The sequence below is a fragment of the Toxorhynchites rutilus genome, chromosome 1 (assembly GCF_029784135.1).
Source record: "Toxorhynchites rutilus septentrionalis strain SRP chromosome 1, ASM2978413v1, whole genome shotgun sequence".
NCBI lineage: Eukaryota > Metazoa > Arthropoda > Insecta > Diptera > Culicidae > Toxorhynchites > Toxorhynchites rutilus.
This window is the reverse complement of record NC_073744.1, coordinates 155,450,358-155,464,851: the sequence shown is the minus strand read 5'-3', so window position 1 is coordinate 155,464,851 and position 14,494 is coordinate 155,450,358. Positions and strand designations below refer to the sequence as shown.

Below are 14,494 nucleotides of genomic sequence, written 5' to 3'. Positions count from 1 at the left end.
AAACATGGAGAGCAAACAAATTTAAAATGCATATCATAGTTGTAAAAATACAATTTCGACAAAGTAAAGAAAACATAAAGAATGCTGTAAAAATATTATTAGAGACAATGATGAAAAGAGAGAAGAAAAAATGGCGAAAAACACACAATAAAAAAGAAAAAGTAAACTTTATCTATTTAATTGCCCGCGCCCCTTCACGGCGATTTGATTTCGCGAAAGAAAGCCGTACTCAACCTCGATTGAAACTCTTTTACATCACGAATCATCGCGTCTCTTTTTTTTCTGTTTCTATCTTATCGTTGCAGCAAAATTTGAGTCACTTTTTCACAGCCGGGAACTACAATCGTGCGGCCGGTATCAAATCGGCTCCTCCAGCCCCGGCGGGCATCATCGGATTTCCGGGAGCGGCCGTTGGAGCGATTCCGTTCGTTTTCCCCTTTGCTCCGCTCGGGCTGGGACTTTTCGATACGGACCCCAAGCGGATCCTGAACTTGTTGCACCATCAATCGGCGCTGGCCGAAGAGGCACTCAGGTGAGTTTCATTCGGAGCGGGATAAATGCCTGAGTTCGAGCAAAAAAAAAAGGGGGGGTATCCAAGACGCAATCGCATTGTCAACGTAGGACAAGGAAATTATCACCGACGAGAATAAACATTATTATATTTTAAGAACGAATTCTTCAATACAAATAATCTGTAGCAATGACAAGAAACGATGAATGAAAGCATGCACTGAGGAGCGCGAACGATTCTCAAAGCAATAAAATGCCAATTTGAGCAGATTGTCAAGTTGACACTAAAAATAAACATGTACTATTGATCGCTCCGCTCGCTATTCAGAGCTACACTAAATCAATAAAGTTACTGAATATCCAAGTAGTCATCCCCGAACAAAAGAAAATCCTATAGTTTTCCACCTAAGGACCACTTCTTACGCTGGACCAGAGGGGTCCCATCTATAAGGTGGATTCTGATGAAATGGATTCCAAAAATTCGCGAAATTCCAAAAATCAAATGCATTTCAAGACGCAGCGACGGATGACATCCTTGTACAAACGTACAATGCATCCTGAACAACCTTGAACATGAGTATATACAATAAATAAGCAATATCGTTCTGAGTTATTTGGAAAAATTAGAACAACCGCACCACAAATAGGGATGTGCCATCTACTCATTAGCTGCTCATCCGAATCGCTTCATCATAAAGCCTATCCACGTTGAATTTCGGACACCAAGATGATGCCAGTAAAACAAAAATTCACGTAATACAACAAAACCGATTGTTTATTTCAGTTAAATAGACTTATATCTAATACAAGGAAAGCTTAATTCGATGTTAATACGTTGTCTGTAAAATTCACGAACTTTCTTGGGAACATCTGCCATTAGGTTCCGTACAGTATCTTCAGATATGCCGGCGGCGATGCTTTTCCATCTCCTCTTGAAATCATTAATGCTATTCTCTTTCTTCTTAGTTTCGAATAGTTTTCGCTTATTCAGAGCTCAGTACTTTTTCACTGGGCGAAGTTCTGGACAGTTCGGTGGATTTGCTGTTTTTGGCATATATTTATTTGACCTCATGTGCATTATGTCATTCCAGGTTGGATTTGCATAGTGACAAGAGGCCAAATCTGGCCAAAACAATGCTACAGACTCGCGGCTTTTTATGAATGGTAGCAACCCTTCTGGAGACATTCATTCTCGTAGACATCTTTGTTGATTGTGCCGGTAGAGACGAAAAAGATGGATTTTCGGCCACAACTGTATATGGCCTGCCAAACCGAGTACTTTTTGGGGAATTTAGACTGCTTCTTGGTTCGGAAACACTCGGCTACGGCATTCCTTCGCATTGCAGTATAAAAAGCGAGACCCGGAAGCTGTTTGAAGTCTTCGAGAAAACATAAGTTTCATCGTCCATTATGGTGCATGAACATTTTTGCAAAAACTGGGTGTAGAGCACTTTAGCACGGCTTTTTGTAGTGAAATGTTGCTTATCATCACGATTGGGCACCTTTTTCACTTTGTACGCCTTCAGTCCACGCCTCTGCTTCACTTTTTGTACATATGATTTTGATTTTCCAACCTTTCGAGCCACATTTCTAACTGAATGGTTGGGATGTTTCTCAATAATGGCAACCACCTTTCGATCCATCTATCGGGAGCATACTTTTCGATTTGTTCCTCTTCCAACCTTCCGATCTACAGTTGGGCGCTGGTCAAACGATTTGCACACACTAATAACCGGTACTTTTCGGCAGTTTTTGCTTTTTGGTGAGATCGCGTACCGACAGTGTTGGATTTTGCTGCCGTTCGCGCAAAATGCGTTTGCGTACTTCCACTTGATTCGACGCCATTTTACCAAACTGAAGAAGAATGTAAACATGTTGGACATTGAAATAATGAGGAGGGTTTCAGTTGTCATGTAAGTGAAATATTTCATTAATTAGTGAAATATTTCATAAAATACACTGAAAGAAAAGTGTCCGAAATTTAACGTGGACAGGCTTTAGATTCAGAGCTGTTCGCAATCAAGAAGCGCATCTCTTGAGGTCAAAGCGGAGCTTCAGAGTGTTGGGAGATCCGAATGGGTTAACCGCTTCCTGCTCAGTTTGTTCTCGTTTGTACCATTTCTTCTTAGTTCGTTTGCTTCAATGATCAAAGATGCCCGATTTAAAAAGATGCATTTATTAAAAAGACATCAACAGGTCCCGCGAGCCTCGCGTCGGTCCCTTGGGAACTAAACGTTCCTCATGGCTCGCATCAGTCCCTGGGGGTAAAATGAAAATCTAAACAATGTACATGTAGAAAACAATGAAAGATTTCGAACGTTTATAACTCGACCATTCCTTAACCCTCCAACACCCAAATTTTTTATTTGTCTAAAAAAACACATTCCACTTTTATCTCGAATTTCCGACATTCAACATAAAATAGTCCTAGTAGCAGACAGCTGCCAGCATAAAACCAATGTGTATGTGTGATAGATAAAAATATTCTAAAGTCGTTCTAGTGGGGGTGAATATTGAAAATAATGTCTGAATAATTTGAAAAGAGAATCCGTTAAGCCCGTCTAAAGGCGGGGTTGGGTTGTAGAGAGTTAATAGTTCGCAAGGATTTGAATACATCACTATCACCACGAAAACAAACGCAGCTAGCCACCGTGCACATCATTCTATCTAAGCCAACGACCTGTTGGGTCCTATCATTTCTTTCCTGAGGCTGCTAGTATATACGGCGAATTTTCTCAATGACGAATTTCATGCCAACTCGACTGGCCGTTGGCAGCACCATCTCAGATAGTAGTGAAACGTTGTAAGGTCATGGGTCATTTAAGCAACTGTGCATACTTCAAATATTCGAAAAATAATTAGACTACTTTTTGGAAAAGCCAATTTTTTTTTCTTAATTTTTTACAAAAATTGAAATTTAGGAAATTATTAAATTTCCACGAAAAAATACCAAAAATTTTTTGGAAAAAAATTTCGCTGGCAAAAAAGTTATTTTTAAAATTAAAATTCATTTTTCTCAAAAACGTATTTTTTTTCAAATTCCCAAAAATATATATATGAATAGCCCTTACAATTTACAACAAGTCGTCCATATATCGAAAGATGGACACTTTTACAGGGAAAAAGTTTTTCGAACAACAACTTTTGCATGTTTTCTTTGAAAAAAAAAACTAATTTTGTTTAAAGTCAAGATAGCGATATAGTGTATTCGACAAAGTTTTAGACCTTGTTAAAATATAAACTTTTGTCGAAGACATGAACTTTTTATCTTTTATAGTTCTTTGGAATATAAGTCATTTTTGTATGAAGACTCCTGAAAAAAATAATGTTTTGCTCGTAACACTTTTGTGTGTGAATTCTGTGGTGAAGTATAAGTATGACGGGAGCGACTAACGATGCTGCACAGTTCTTGACGATAGATGGTGGAATACAGTTCGGACCTGGACCTTTCGATGCATCAACCGAACGAAGAGCTTCAAACACATCGGCACGACTCTCTGATTGTCACTGATGATGGAGCTCTGGCTGCCATATGTTACGTCTAGTAGAATACCTGGTGATTTTTCGCGAGCATTCACAAGCGACCAGATAACTGATGGACTTTCTCTGAGGGCAGTCTGAAGCCGATCAATGTACTCCCTAAAGCGAAATTAATGCAGACTGCTGTACTCGGCTTCTGCGAGCTGCACATCATTAAAAGTATTTTTTTTTTTTTGAAAAATTCAATTTTATTATTCAACATAATTGCCTTCGAGGGCGATACAGCGGTTATAGCGATCTTGCAACTTTTCGATACCATTTTTATAGTACTCTTTCGGTTTTTCCTCAAAATAGGCCCCAGTTTCGGTAATCACTTCATCATGGGTCTTAAATTTCTTGCCAGTGAGCATTCTCTTCAGGTCTGCGAATGTAAAATGGTCGCTGGGGCCAGATCTGGAGAATCCAATTTAACATTTTGCATCAATAAACGAAATTCGGATTTTTCCATTTTTTTTTTCACAATAACAAAAGTTGCTTCTTTCTCAATGCTGTAACTCACGAACCAATCGACCGATTGCTGTCAAATTTTGACACGTATCCATTGAAGAAAGATGGTGCTTTGTGATAGTCAAGTAGATTTTTGCAAGAGGCGCCATCTAGACGTCAACCTTATGAGCTTTTCTGCCGAACTGTTATTTTTTTCTGCAGTCCTAGAGCCAGTAGTGGCGTCGAGTGAAGTTTTTGCACCCGGGGCGGAAGAGTTGCTTTGCACCCCTCCTTCCCGCCAGAAAAGTAGTAACATTTACACCCAGGGAAGATTTTTTGTCGCACCCGTCATCCATAATCACAGCAACACCATTCTTGGCATAAAACAAATTTTAACCTCCTTCCGTACCGTTGTTTTCCGTTTCCTTGTGAATACCCTTTAGATTCAAGCACTTTTCAACGACTTGGTAGGCATAGGATTCATCCATTCTCCCTTCACCACTTTATCTCAGCTTTTGGCGTACTATTGCGTCCTTCAGCAAGATGGGCGACCGGAGCCAGCCCTTCATTGAATCGATTTACCATGAAAATAATCTTACAAATGTTTAAACGGCTCTAACCCATCGAAACAAAGTGTTTCACTATAACACATATCTTCATCAGCTTCACGAAATCAACTCGTATCTATCTCAAATTCGGAATAGAAACACTACGCAAGTGACAGATTGGAATAGCATTTTCCAATCTTTCGCTAGATGGCAGGAACATCTTATAGAAGTCAAAAGAAAAAGTCTTTTTGTTATCGAGCTAATGTTCAGGATCGATTATTCAAAAAAATGAATTTCACGAGATTTCTATAATTAAGCATAGTTCTTGGAGGAATATAAATATAAGCAACGCACAAATCTTTACCCTTGATACGCGTCTGACACGCAAGAATTTCAATTCCTGTAACTAAAGACAGGGAGATCCTGTAAAATGGGTAGCATTTTCTAATACCTATGAGAACTCCTCCATAGGAATCATCACGGTCTAAATGGATAATATTGGAATCATGGATGTTGAACACATTGTCCGAACGAAGCCATGTTTCAGATAGAGCAAACGCATCACAATTCAAAAAATGGAGCATTTGCTTGAAAGAATCAAGTTTAGGTAGAGTACTCCTACAATTCCACTGCAAAATAGTGGATTTCCCTGACTCACCCAATAAATTAGGCATCGAAGTCAATGAACGAGAGGAGAGCCCAGTAAACTGAGAATGGCTTAACAGTTCAGGGAAATAAACGTCATAATTTGAAGATCTCCAACCAGGAGGGTTTTTCTTGGGTGTAGCAGAATAATTAGAAGATTCTGGATTGTTAGAGATCAACCCTCTTTTTTTAAATGGCTTAGAGGAAGAAGCAATTTTCTCTTTCTGACTCATCCTGTAATTACTTGATCAAATAGAGAATCCGAATCATCATCCTTCGATAAAACAGAGAAAGGATTTTCTGAGGCCTCGGGTACCTGAGGTGAAGCTGCCTTGAGCATATAAGTGAAGGATCGATTAGAACGGTCCTTAAGTGATTGCTTGAGTTTCATCGAACGTAATTTATATTTCGGACAATCCTTAATTGTATGAGGAACATCTCCACAAGAAATGCATTTATCAGCGTCCTTGTTACAAGTGCCTTCATCATGATCGTCTTCACATTTTGAGCATTTCTTTCATTACAACAGTAGGTTTTTGTGTGACCTAACTGATTGCAATCAAAGCAAGTCATTATTTTAGGATCTCACCTCCAAAACTTCAATATGTGGAATATTTGCATTGTGGAAGATACCTTTTACAAAATCTTCTAGTTGAAAAGATTTTTCCGTAACTACACCATCAATTTCAATAATGTGAGCCGGAATATATACTCTATATTCATTAGTGAAAAGAGTTTTTCACTATCGCGTTAGCATCTTTAGAATTTGAGAACACAACGCGAAGTTTATCTCTATTGACTTTCGTCATTTCTAAGAGACCTGAGTACTTAGACTTCAGGTCTTCGCAAATTTGAGATACTCTTAGAGGTTTCCCTTTGGGACGGAAGAATACTACCCAACGATTTTTCGATGAATCCGGGGCGTTCTGGTATTGTCTTATACGTGGAAGTTGAGCAAAATTAGGCAGAGATGGTGTTGAAGAGGGGAGAACAGAGTCACTATTTGGTACAGACAAAGAGTTTGACCGCGATTGTTTTTGCTTTTTTCCTGGTGGAACCGTAAAACCATCTGAAGGAGGGTCTAACACCCTAATTTCAGCATCGGAGGGTTCATTTCCCTCCATTTTCAAAAAAAAAGTCACAGACACTCTTTAGAACACGCAAATATTGAATGATAAAATAAAAAAAAAACACAATAAAATTAAAAATGTGTATGTATGTGTATATGTATATGTATGCGTGAAAGAAAAATAAAACGAAAACTTATCTTAAATGTATCTAGATGTATGTTAGAGAAGCTCTAAAATACTTGAAGCGGGTCCAATGGCAACTTCACACTCCAAAAACACTTGAAAAATAATTTCGACTTCTAGAAAAATCCTCCCTTTCAGTATATCGTTTCCGCTTCTTTCGATATTCCGTCAAAAATCGTCTTGAATATTGCTTAAAACACAGAGAAAAAGGAACGGAAAAGACTTGTTTATTCGTGAAGATTTGAAATATACGTCACCTTTTTCCCAAGCTTGCTGCTATATGATTTTTCTGGAGTTGTTTCATTTAACCTATATCGTTTCTTACTTTAAATAAATACCAATAATGCCTTAAAATACACAATAGCTAAATTACAGAGACACGCACAGTCTGTGATACTGTGCGCGAGTTAAAGTTGGTTAAGACTTTATTTCATTGTCTATCAATTTTCTAATGATTTTTTCATACAGTCAACGTTGGTAGACCGCAGACCCTCTTTATGTGAGGTTTTTTTACCAAAACTTGACGAATTGTCAATCGAGTAACATTAACATTGAAATATTGCTGTTCTAGCTTTTTCCCACTCATCCTGATCAGAGAGCTTCGATTTACGTGGAGCTCTCTCCTTCTTACCGTATCCTCGAGGATTCGCCAATAATTGAGCACTACTTGATAGGATCGTCTAATTCAATGAGCAATTTCTCTGAAACCAACATTTTCTTGGTGAAATGCATCGGTTTGTCTTTCTTCTCTCTCCGTGAGCAGTTTTCTTTTCCGCATTTTCCAGATTTATTGATCAAAACAACTAAAACAACGGAAAATGTAACTGGTCTTTTAGAAACTTGACACGTTTTTTTTTTTATTAAATCGTTTATTTTTACAGGCTCAGTTACATAAGTTTAAAGGAGCCAAACTCCTATCTGTATTGTTACAAGTATATATAAACATTTTTCATTAATTCTAGTGTTAATGAAGTAGAGAACCGATTACTCGCGGTTTGCTCGAGTTTAGAAGGGTGACATTTTTTTCAGGAAAAGGAAGGGATATAAGGATATGTTGACAATGTTCACACTCACATTCGCACTCACATTCATCATACTCAATTCTTAAGCCTATCTTATATCTAATATGTATTTACATTTCACCTTATTCTATTGTTAGTAAGAAGGGATTTAATTTCTCGCGAAGGAAAAGGAAAAGGAGAATATAAGGATATAAGGACAATCACACACGAAGATCGATAACTTTTAAGAAGACATATATTTGGGACATGTAATCAAGGTCTAACCGAGCCAACACATCTCTCACCGGCACATTGGGCTGTCTTCCTCTGGCCCGAAGAGAGTTTTCTAAATTCGATCTGGCAACAAGATACACCTCGCACGACCAAACAACGTGTTCGATGTCGTGGTAACCTTGGCCACAAGCACAGATATTGCCATCGGCAAGATTAAAACGAAAGAGTAGCGTATCTAACGAACAGTGATTGGACATGAGTCGAGAGAAGGTGCGAATAAAGTCCCGACTCAAGTCCAGACTTTTGAACCACGGTTTGAGGCTAACCTTAGGGATAATCGAGTGAAACCACCGGCCCAATTCATCTTCATTCCACTTGCGTTGCCAGTTAGCGATGGTATTTTTGCGAACTAAAGAATAAAATTCATTGAAGGCGATTTGACGCTGATATATATCGCTTTCAATTGCACCTACCTTTGCCAATGAGTCAGCCCTCTCATTACCCGGAATTGAGCAATGTGAAGGGACCCAGACAAAGGTAATGACATAACAGCGTCTGGTTAATGCACTCAAATTTTCTCGTATTCTCTCAAGGAAGTACGGCGAGTGCTTTTCCGGCCTCACTGAACGGATAGCTTCGACAGAACTAAGACTATCCGTTACAATGTAATAGTGTTCAACAGGTCGTGAGGCGACGCTGTCCAGCGCCCAGTGTATTGCTGCCAATTCAGTAATATACACTGAGCAATGATTCTGAAGACTGTGGGAGGTGCTAAAAAATTCGTTGAACACTCCAAATCCTGTGGACTCATTCATAGAGGACCCATCAGTAAAGTACATATTATCACAATTGCATTGAAGATCGTAAGAACAGATCAAAATGTACAGAGGAATAAACTTGACACTTGAAAAATACAAAAACACACATATGAAAATCATGCAGTGTATGGTAGACACCAATACCTACACACTAAAATATAAATTGAAACATTGTTTGTTTACAATGACACAAAGCAGCAAGATAATCACCTGGTTTTATAGAAGTTGGGCAGAGTGTATGTATTCAGACCACTTAAAGTTTTCCTGAATTTGAAGTAAAAGTCAACGGAATTTATTCTATATGCTTGTGGATTTTCTGCTTGGAAAAGTTTGAAAAAGCAAGTGAATGACCCCGACACAAAGCTCTACTTCTTTTGACGGATTTTGACAGCCCTACTTCTTTATGTTCGGCCAATAGCGAGAATTTCATGGAAATAATATCTCTCAAAAACCCACTTACGCTATCATGCTGAAATGTCTTCACATATTTCGTAATTTCTTTAAAATGTATCCAATCAAATGTTATATTACATCATTTCCTGACTGAAAATGATGTAACATGAAACACAATTTGTCAGAGTTGTTACCCTTTTCATTTGACACTACTAAAAATTCGGTATGAAGCGCCATTACCAAATTACCAAGGGAGAGTCGGTTCTAGACCACCGGTCGAATAAGGAACACCTTCCCGTATGCGTTTATTCCCCTACAACATCGTGTCTCACTCGATGGGGAATGGTTGTGTCAAAACCTACAACATCGAATGTCACTCGTGGTACACTTGCACATCATAAAACGCTAGGGCGTTCAACAGAGTAGTTAATTTACTCGAAGCGTGACCCATCGAAACGTTTGCATTTGATCTTAAGGGGTTAATTTTATAAACGGAATTCATAGTGCGCTTTTACATATTAGGCTGTCAAAAAAGTCCTTCGGTATTTTTTTTGAATTTTCATTTGTTCATAAAATTAGTTACAATCATCTGTTTTAAGTCAAATATGCGCCGTTTTGTTCGATGACTTGTTCCCAACGAGATGCCAACTTCATAATACCCCTGTTATAGAAGCTCGCTTTCTTATTGGCAAAAAACTCGGATAGCCAATTTTCACAGGCCTCTTTTGTGGCTAACTTCTGACTACCTAGCTCGTTCGCCATGGACAAAAACAGGTGGTAGTCACTTGGTGCAAGGTCCGGACTATACGGCGGATGCTAAAGAACCTCCCATCCGAGCTCCCGGAGCTTCTGGCGCGTCAACAAAGAAGTGTGTGGCCTGGCGTTGTCCTAATGGAAGACAATGCGGCCTCTGTTTATCAAAGATGGCCTCTTCTTCATGACTGCTACCTTCAAGCGGTCCAGTTGTTGGCAGTACAGGTCCGAATTGAGCGTTTGGCCATAGGGAAGCAGCTCATAATAGATTATTCCTTGACAATCCCACCAAACACACAACAGAACCTTCCTGCCCGTTAATGAGGGCTTGGCCACCGTCTGAGCCGCTTCAGCGGGCTTCGACCACGACCTTTTGCGCTTCACGTTGTCGTAAATGACCCACTTTTCATCGCCAGTCACCATCCGCTTCAGAAACGGGTCGATTTTGTTGCGATTCAGCAGCGATTCACATGCGTCGATACGGTCAAAGATGTTTTTTTGCGTCAACGTGTGTGGCACCCATACATCGAGCTTCTTTGTGAATCCAAGCTTCTTCAAATGGTTAATAACGGTTTGATGACTTATCCCCAGCTCTTTGCCGATGCTACGGCTGCTACTATGCCGGTCTTTCCCGGCTAATTCAGCGATTTTGCCGCAATTTTCGACGACAGGCCTTCCGGAGCGTGGCGCATCTTCGACGACCTCTACACCAGAACGAAAACGTTGAAACCATCGTTGTGCGGTGGAAATGGAAACTGTATCGGGTCCATAAACTGCACAAATTTTATTGGCAGCTTGAGATGCATTTTTGCCTTTGTCATAGTAGTACTGTAAAATATGTCGGATTTTCTCTTTATTTTGCTCCATATTTGCGACACTATAACTCACGAACGACTTAACCAAACAAAACACTGTCAAAGACTATATTATAGCGCGCAAAAATACCTTTCCAACAATGAATACAACTAGAACTACGCGCTTACAACGACACCTCGCGGAAATACCGCAGGACTTTTTTGACAGCCTAATATTATCGATTTCGTTGTTTCTTTTTTTTAATTCCAGCTACCATTTTGACAGTTGGAATGGGGGTCTTACGTTGTCTTTGGTGCTTTTGATGCCTATCGCAACAGATTTTTTACGGTCAGAAAATACCTTCGGTACATAGACATAATTAGCCTCTTATCCAATGGCAATTTCATCATCCAAAATAATTCTCTCACTACCTTCACGTTTACCGATATTCAAACGTTCACGGATCAGTTACAGCGTCCACAGGGCCCTCGTCATCTTCGACAGCTTAACAGCACTTTTCGATAAAACTGTTGGAGATACGACTTAAGACCTAGTTTCTTACATCGGATGGCACTCCTTGTATGTGTATTATCATATATCACGGCTCCAAGAACAAGGAAATTGGATGCCACATGATGTTGAGCTGAAATACATCGAATAATTTTAGATCGCGGATTGGAAGTCGTTATCGGTGATGAAACTGGTTTTATTATGATAACACGTTTATTGCCTGCTGAGATCAGCTGATAGTTTGGAAATTATATAACAAAGTTGCACATTTTTCAACTGATACTATAACACTATCGATTTTCTTTATGCGTTACATGTGGGAGGCTACATTGGAGTCTTTCTGTTCTCGAATACCTAGTGTTCATTGAATTAATTTTCATTTCATTGAATTTTCATTCTCAGGTATCGAAATCTACTGTTCGGAACTCCAACGTCATTGGGTAATGAACGTGAACCGCTCAACCTTGAGGCGGAACGAGTGGCGAAAACCAGCAGACCATCGGATGACGAACAACCGAGCACTTCCCGCAGACCGGAGAGCTCATCCACTAGCACAAGCACCAGCGGTAGCATCACATCACCTCCTCCTCCGAAGGGCGAAATGATCCGCGTAAGGGAAGGTCTCACCAAGGAAGGTTTCCACAATGGGATGGAGCTGCTGCTGAAGAAACCATCCCCCATTCCGATGGATATGCAGCCATCCGGCAGTTCGACCGATCTATCCATGTACTCATCGCTCATGAAAGGAAGATCCCAGTCGAATGATTCGGAAGGGCATCCGGTGGCCGCCAGCGCCGACACCAAGTGTCACATCTGCATGGCCAAATTCCCATCGGTGTGGCTGCTGGAGCAACATTCCGCCCTGCAGCATCCTCACCTTACCATTCACGATGACAAGCCTTATCTGTGTGGTTTATGTGGACAGAAAAGTCGCTACACTTGCTGTCGCTATCGGACAGTGCTGGCGAAACACCGCGAGCAGAGTGGCCGTAGCAGATTACCGGCGGATAAGCTGTTCACGTGCGACGTCTGTGGAATGCAGTTCCGATACTTGAAGTCCTTCAAAAAGCATCGATTGAACCACGCACTGGAACGTCTGCACGGTAAGAAGGATAAGGGTGGGGAGAGCGAACAGGTTTCAAGCACCAACGAGAGTGACAGTGTGGATTTGAGAGGACTGATCAGGGATGAAGAGAATATGAGTGACACTGAAGATCAGGACGATACGGTTGACTCCATGAATGTTTCCACTGCTGGAGAAATAGTGCATCGGGATGTGAGTCTGGAGGAAGCACATGGTAAAATAAGCAGCTCTATGACGGAGCGACCGAGATCCGAGTTTGATTTCAAGAAGTATCAATCCGCCCATCGCATGGAAGCTGAGTCCAGTAGCAGCAGTAGCAGCGTTCCGTCTACATCTTCACTCAATCAAACTTTGAACACTTTGATCAACGCCGAAACTATTCCTCACCATCATCTGCTGGGTCTGAACCCGCAGGAAGCCTCTATTTTGAACTTCCTGCGCGTTGACGCAGCTGAGAAGCAGAGGGATCGTCGGTTTGCGTGTCCATTCTGTGGTAAATGTGTACGCTCGAAGGAAAATCTGAAGCTGCACGTTCGCAAACATACCGGCGAACGTCCGTTCGTGTGTCTGTTTTGTGGGCGTGCCTTCGGGGGCAAATCGGATCTGACTCGGCATCTGCGTATTCACACCGGCGAACGTCCGTATCACTGCGAAGCATGTGGTAAATGCTTCGCACGTGCCGACTATCTGTCCAAACATCTGACCACTCACGTCCACAATGCGTCCCCCCGCTGAGAGGAGGGCCGGCGGAGGAAACGGATTGTCCTCTGCCGAAAATGAGCGACGTCGTCCACAGCGCTCGGTTACAAACACTCACAAACTACATACCCACACAGCCTATATTACAAAAAAGTGAAAGCAAACAAAGCAATAATTCACCGAAATGACTGCACACAAAGTATGAAAAAAAACGAAACAGTAGATTTTTATCTATGTATCTTATTTCACACAGCAAATGAAATTACCGTAATTTTAGCAAAGCGTATAAAGTAAACTCAACGCAACTCAAGCGAAGCAGCAGCGGGAAGGGGATGCAGGGATGCATCCTAGCAAACGGGATAAAAATGGAAGAGAAGACAACTTTACCTCAGTAAACTAAAGAAATATGAAACGAAAACCACAGCGATAAACATCTTAAGATAAAACTTCACATGTACACACTCACGCACACAAACACACACTCACACACATAACAGCCATTCCGTGTCAAACCGATATAGTGACTCTCAGATTTTCGTGAAAAGTGGTAGTTTTGTTCCTTATCGCGAAATATTAGACCCGTATTTTGTAATTTTTCCATTGGGGTGCCCATTTTCATTTTAGGGTGGTCTGAAAAATCATTTTTCCCCTTTTTTTCTAAAAATGACTACAAAAATTCATAACTTTTGAACTACTGGAACGATTCAGTTGATCGAAATATCAAATTGAAGCCGATGAGCTAATCTTCTTTGAAACAAAAGTTATACCTGGAAAAAAACGGATTTTGTTTTCGTAATCATCGATCGCATTTGTTTTGTGTAGTTAACATGGTTTAGAGACAAAGAACGCTATATTTTTTTAAATATTTTTTTCTTGAAAGTTGGGGTGTTTTACATAACATATCCAAAAATCAAATAGACATTTTTTGTGGTTTTGATTTTTGGTTGCGTAGGCAGCCTATGAAAAATATAACAGTTGAACTAATTTTATTTCGAAGTTGTCATGTGTATAGTCAGAAACCATTGTATTATCAACATATTCAATCTAATCAAAATGTATATCGATATGGACTTCGTTATATTCAAAGTTGCTTAAATGACCAATGCCTTTAAGATGAAGGTGGAGGGAAGCCACAAATGGCTGCCGCAATGGCGCTCATTTCTTTCATCTCCCTCCCTCACCCCTCGCCAGAAATTCAATAATTTTGCGAAACAGTGTGAAGAAAATGATCGTCCTCGCACACTTTCCATCAAGTAATATCAACCAAACTCTAATCGATTACTCA

General features: G+C 40.3%; 1 protein-coding gene across 21 annotated transcripts in view; it reads left to right on the top strand.

Moving 5' to 3' along the window:
- LOC129770692 (protein tramtrack, beta isoform) overlaps window positions 1-14,047 on the top strand; it is a 618,642-nt gene extending 604,595 nt beyond the window's left edge. For 11 of the 21 annotated variants that reach the window (XM_055773801.1, XM_055773773.1, XM_055773791.1 and 8 more), the window contains 2 exons: window positions 306-532; window positions 11,829-14,036. In XM_055773801.1, the coding sequence (XP_055629776.1) occupies window positions 306-532; window positions 11,829-13,245 (1,644 nt within the window). In that variant the 3' untranslated portion in view covers window positions 13,246-14,036. Of the gene's footprint in view, window positions 1-305; window positions 533-11,828 lie in introns of all 21 variants that reach the window. The other 10 variants (XM_055773689.1, XM_055773704.1, XM_055773730.1 and 7 more) reach the window with 3 other exon arrangements.
- The last annotated feature ends 447 nt before the right edge of the window (window positions 14,048-14,494 follow it).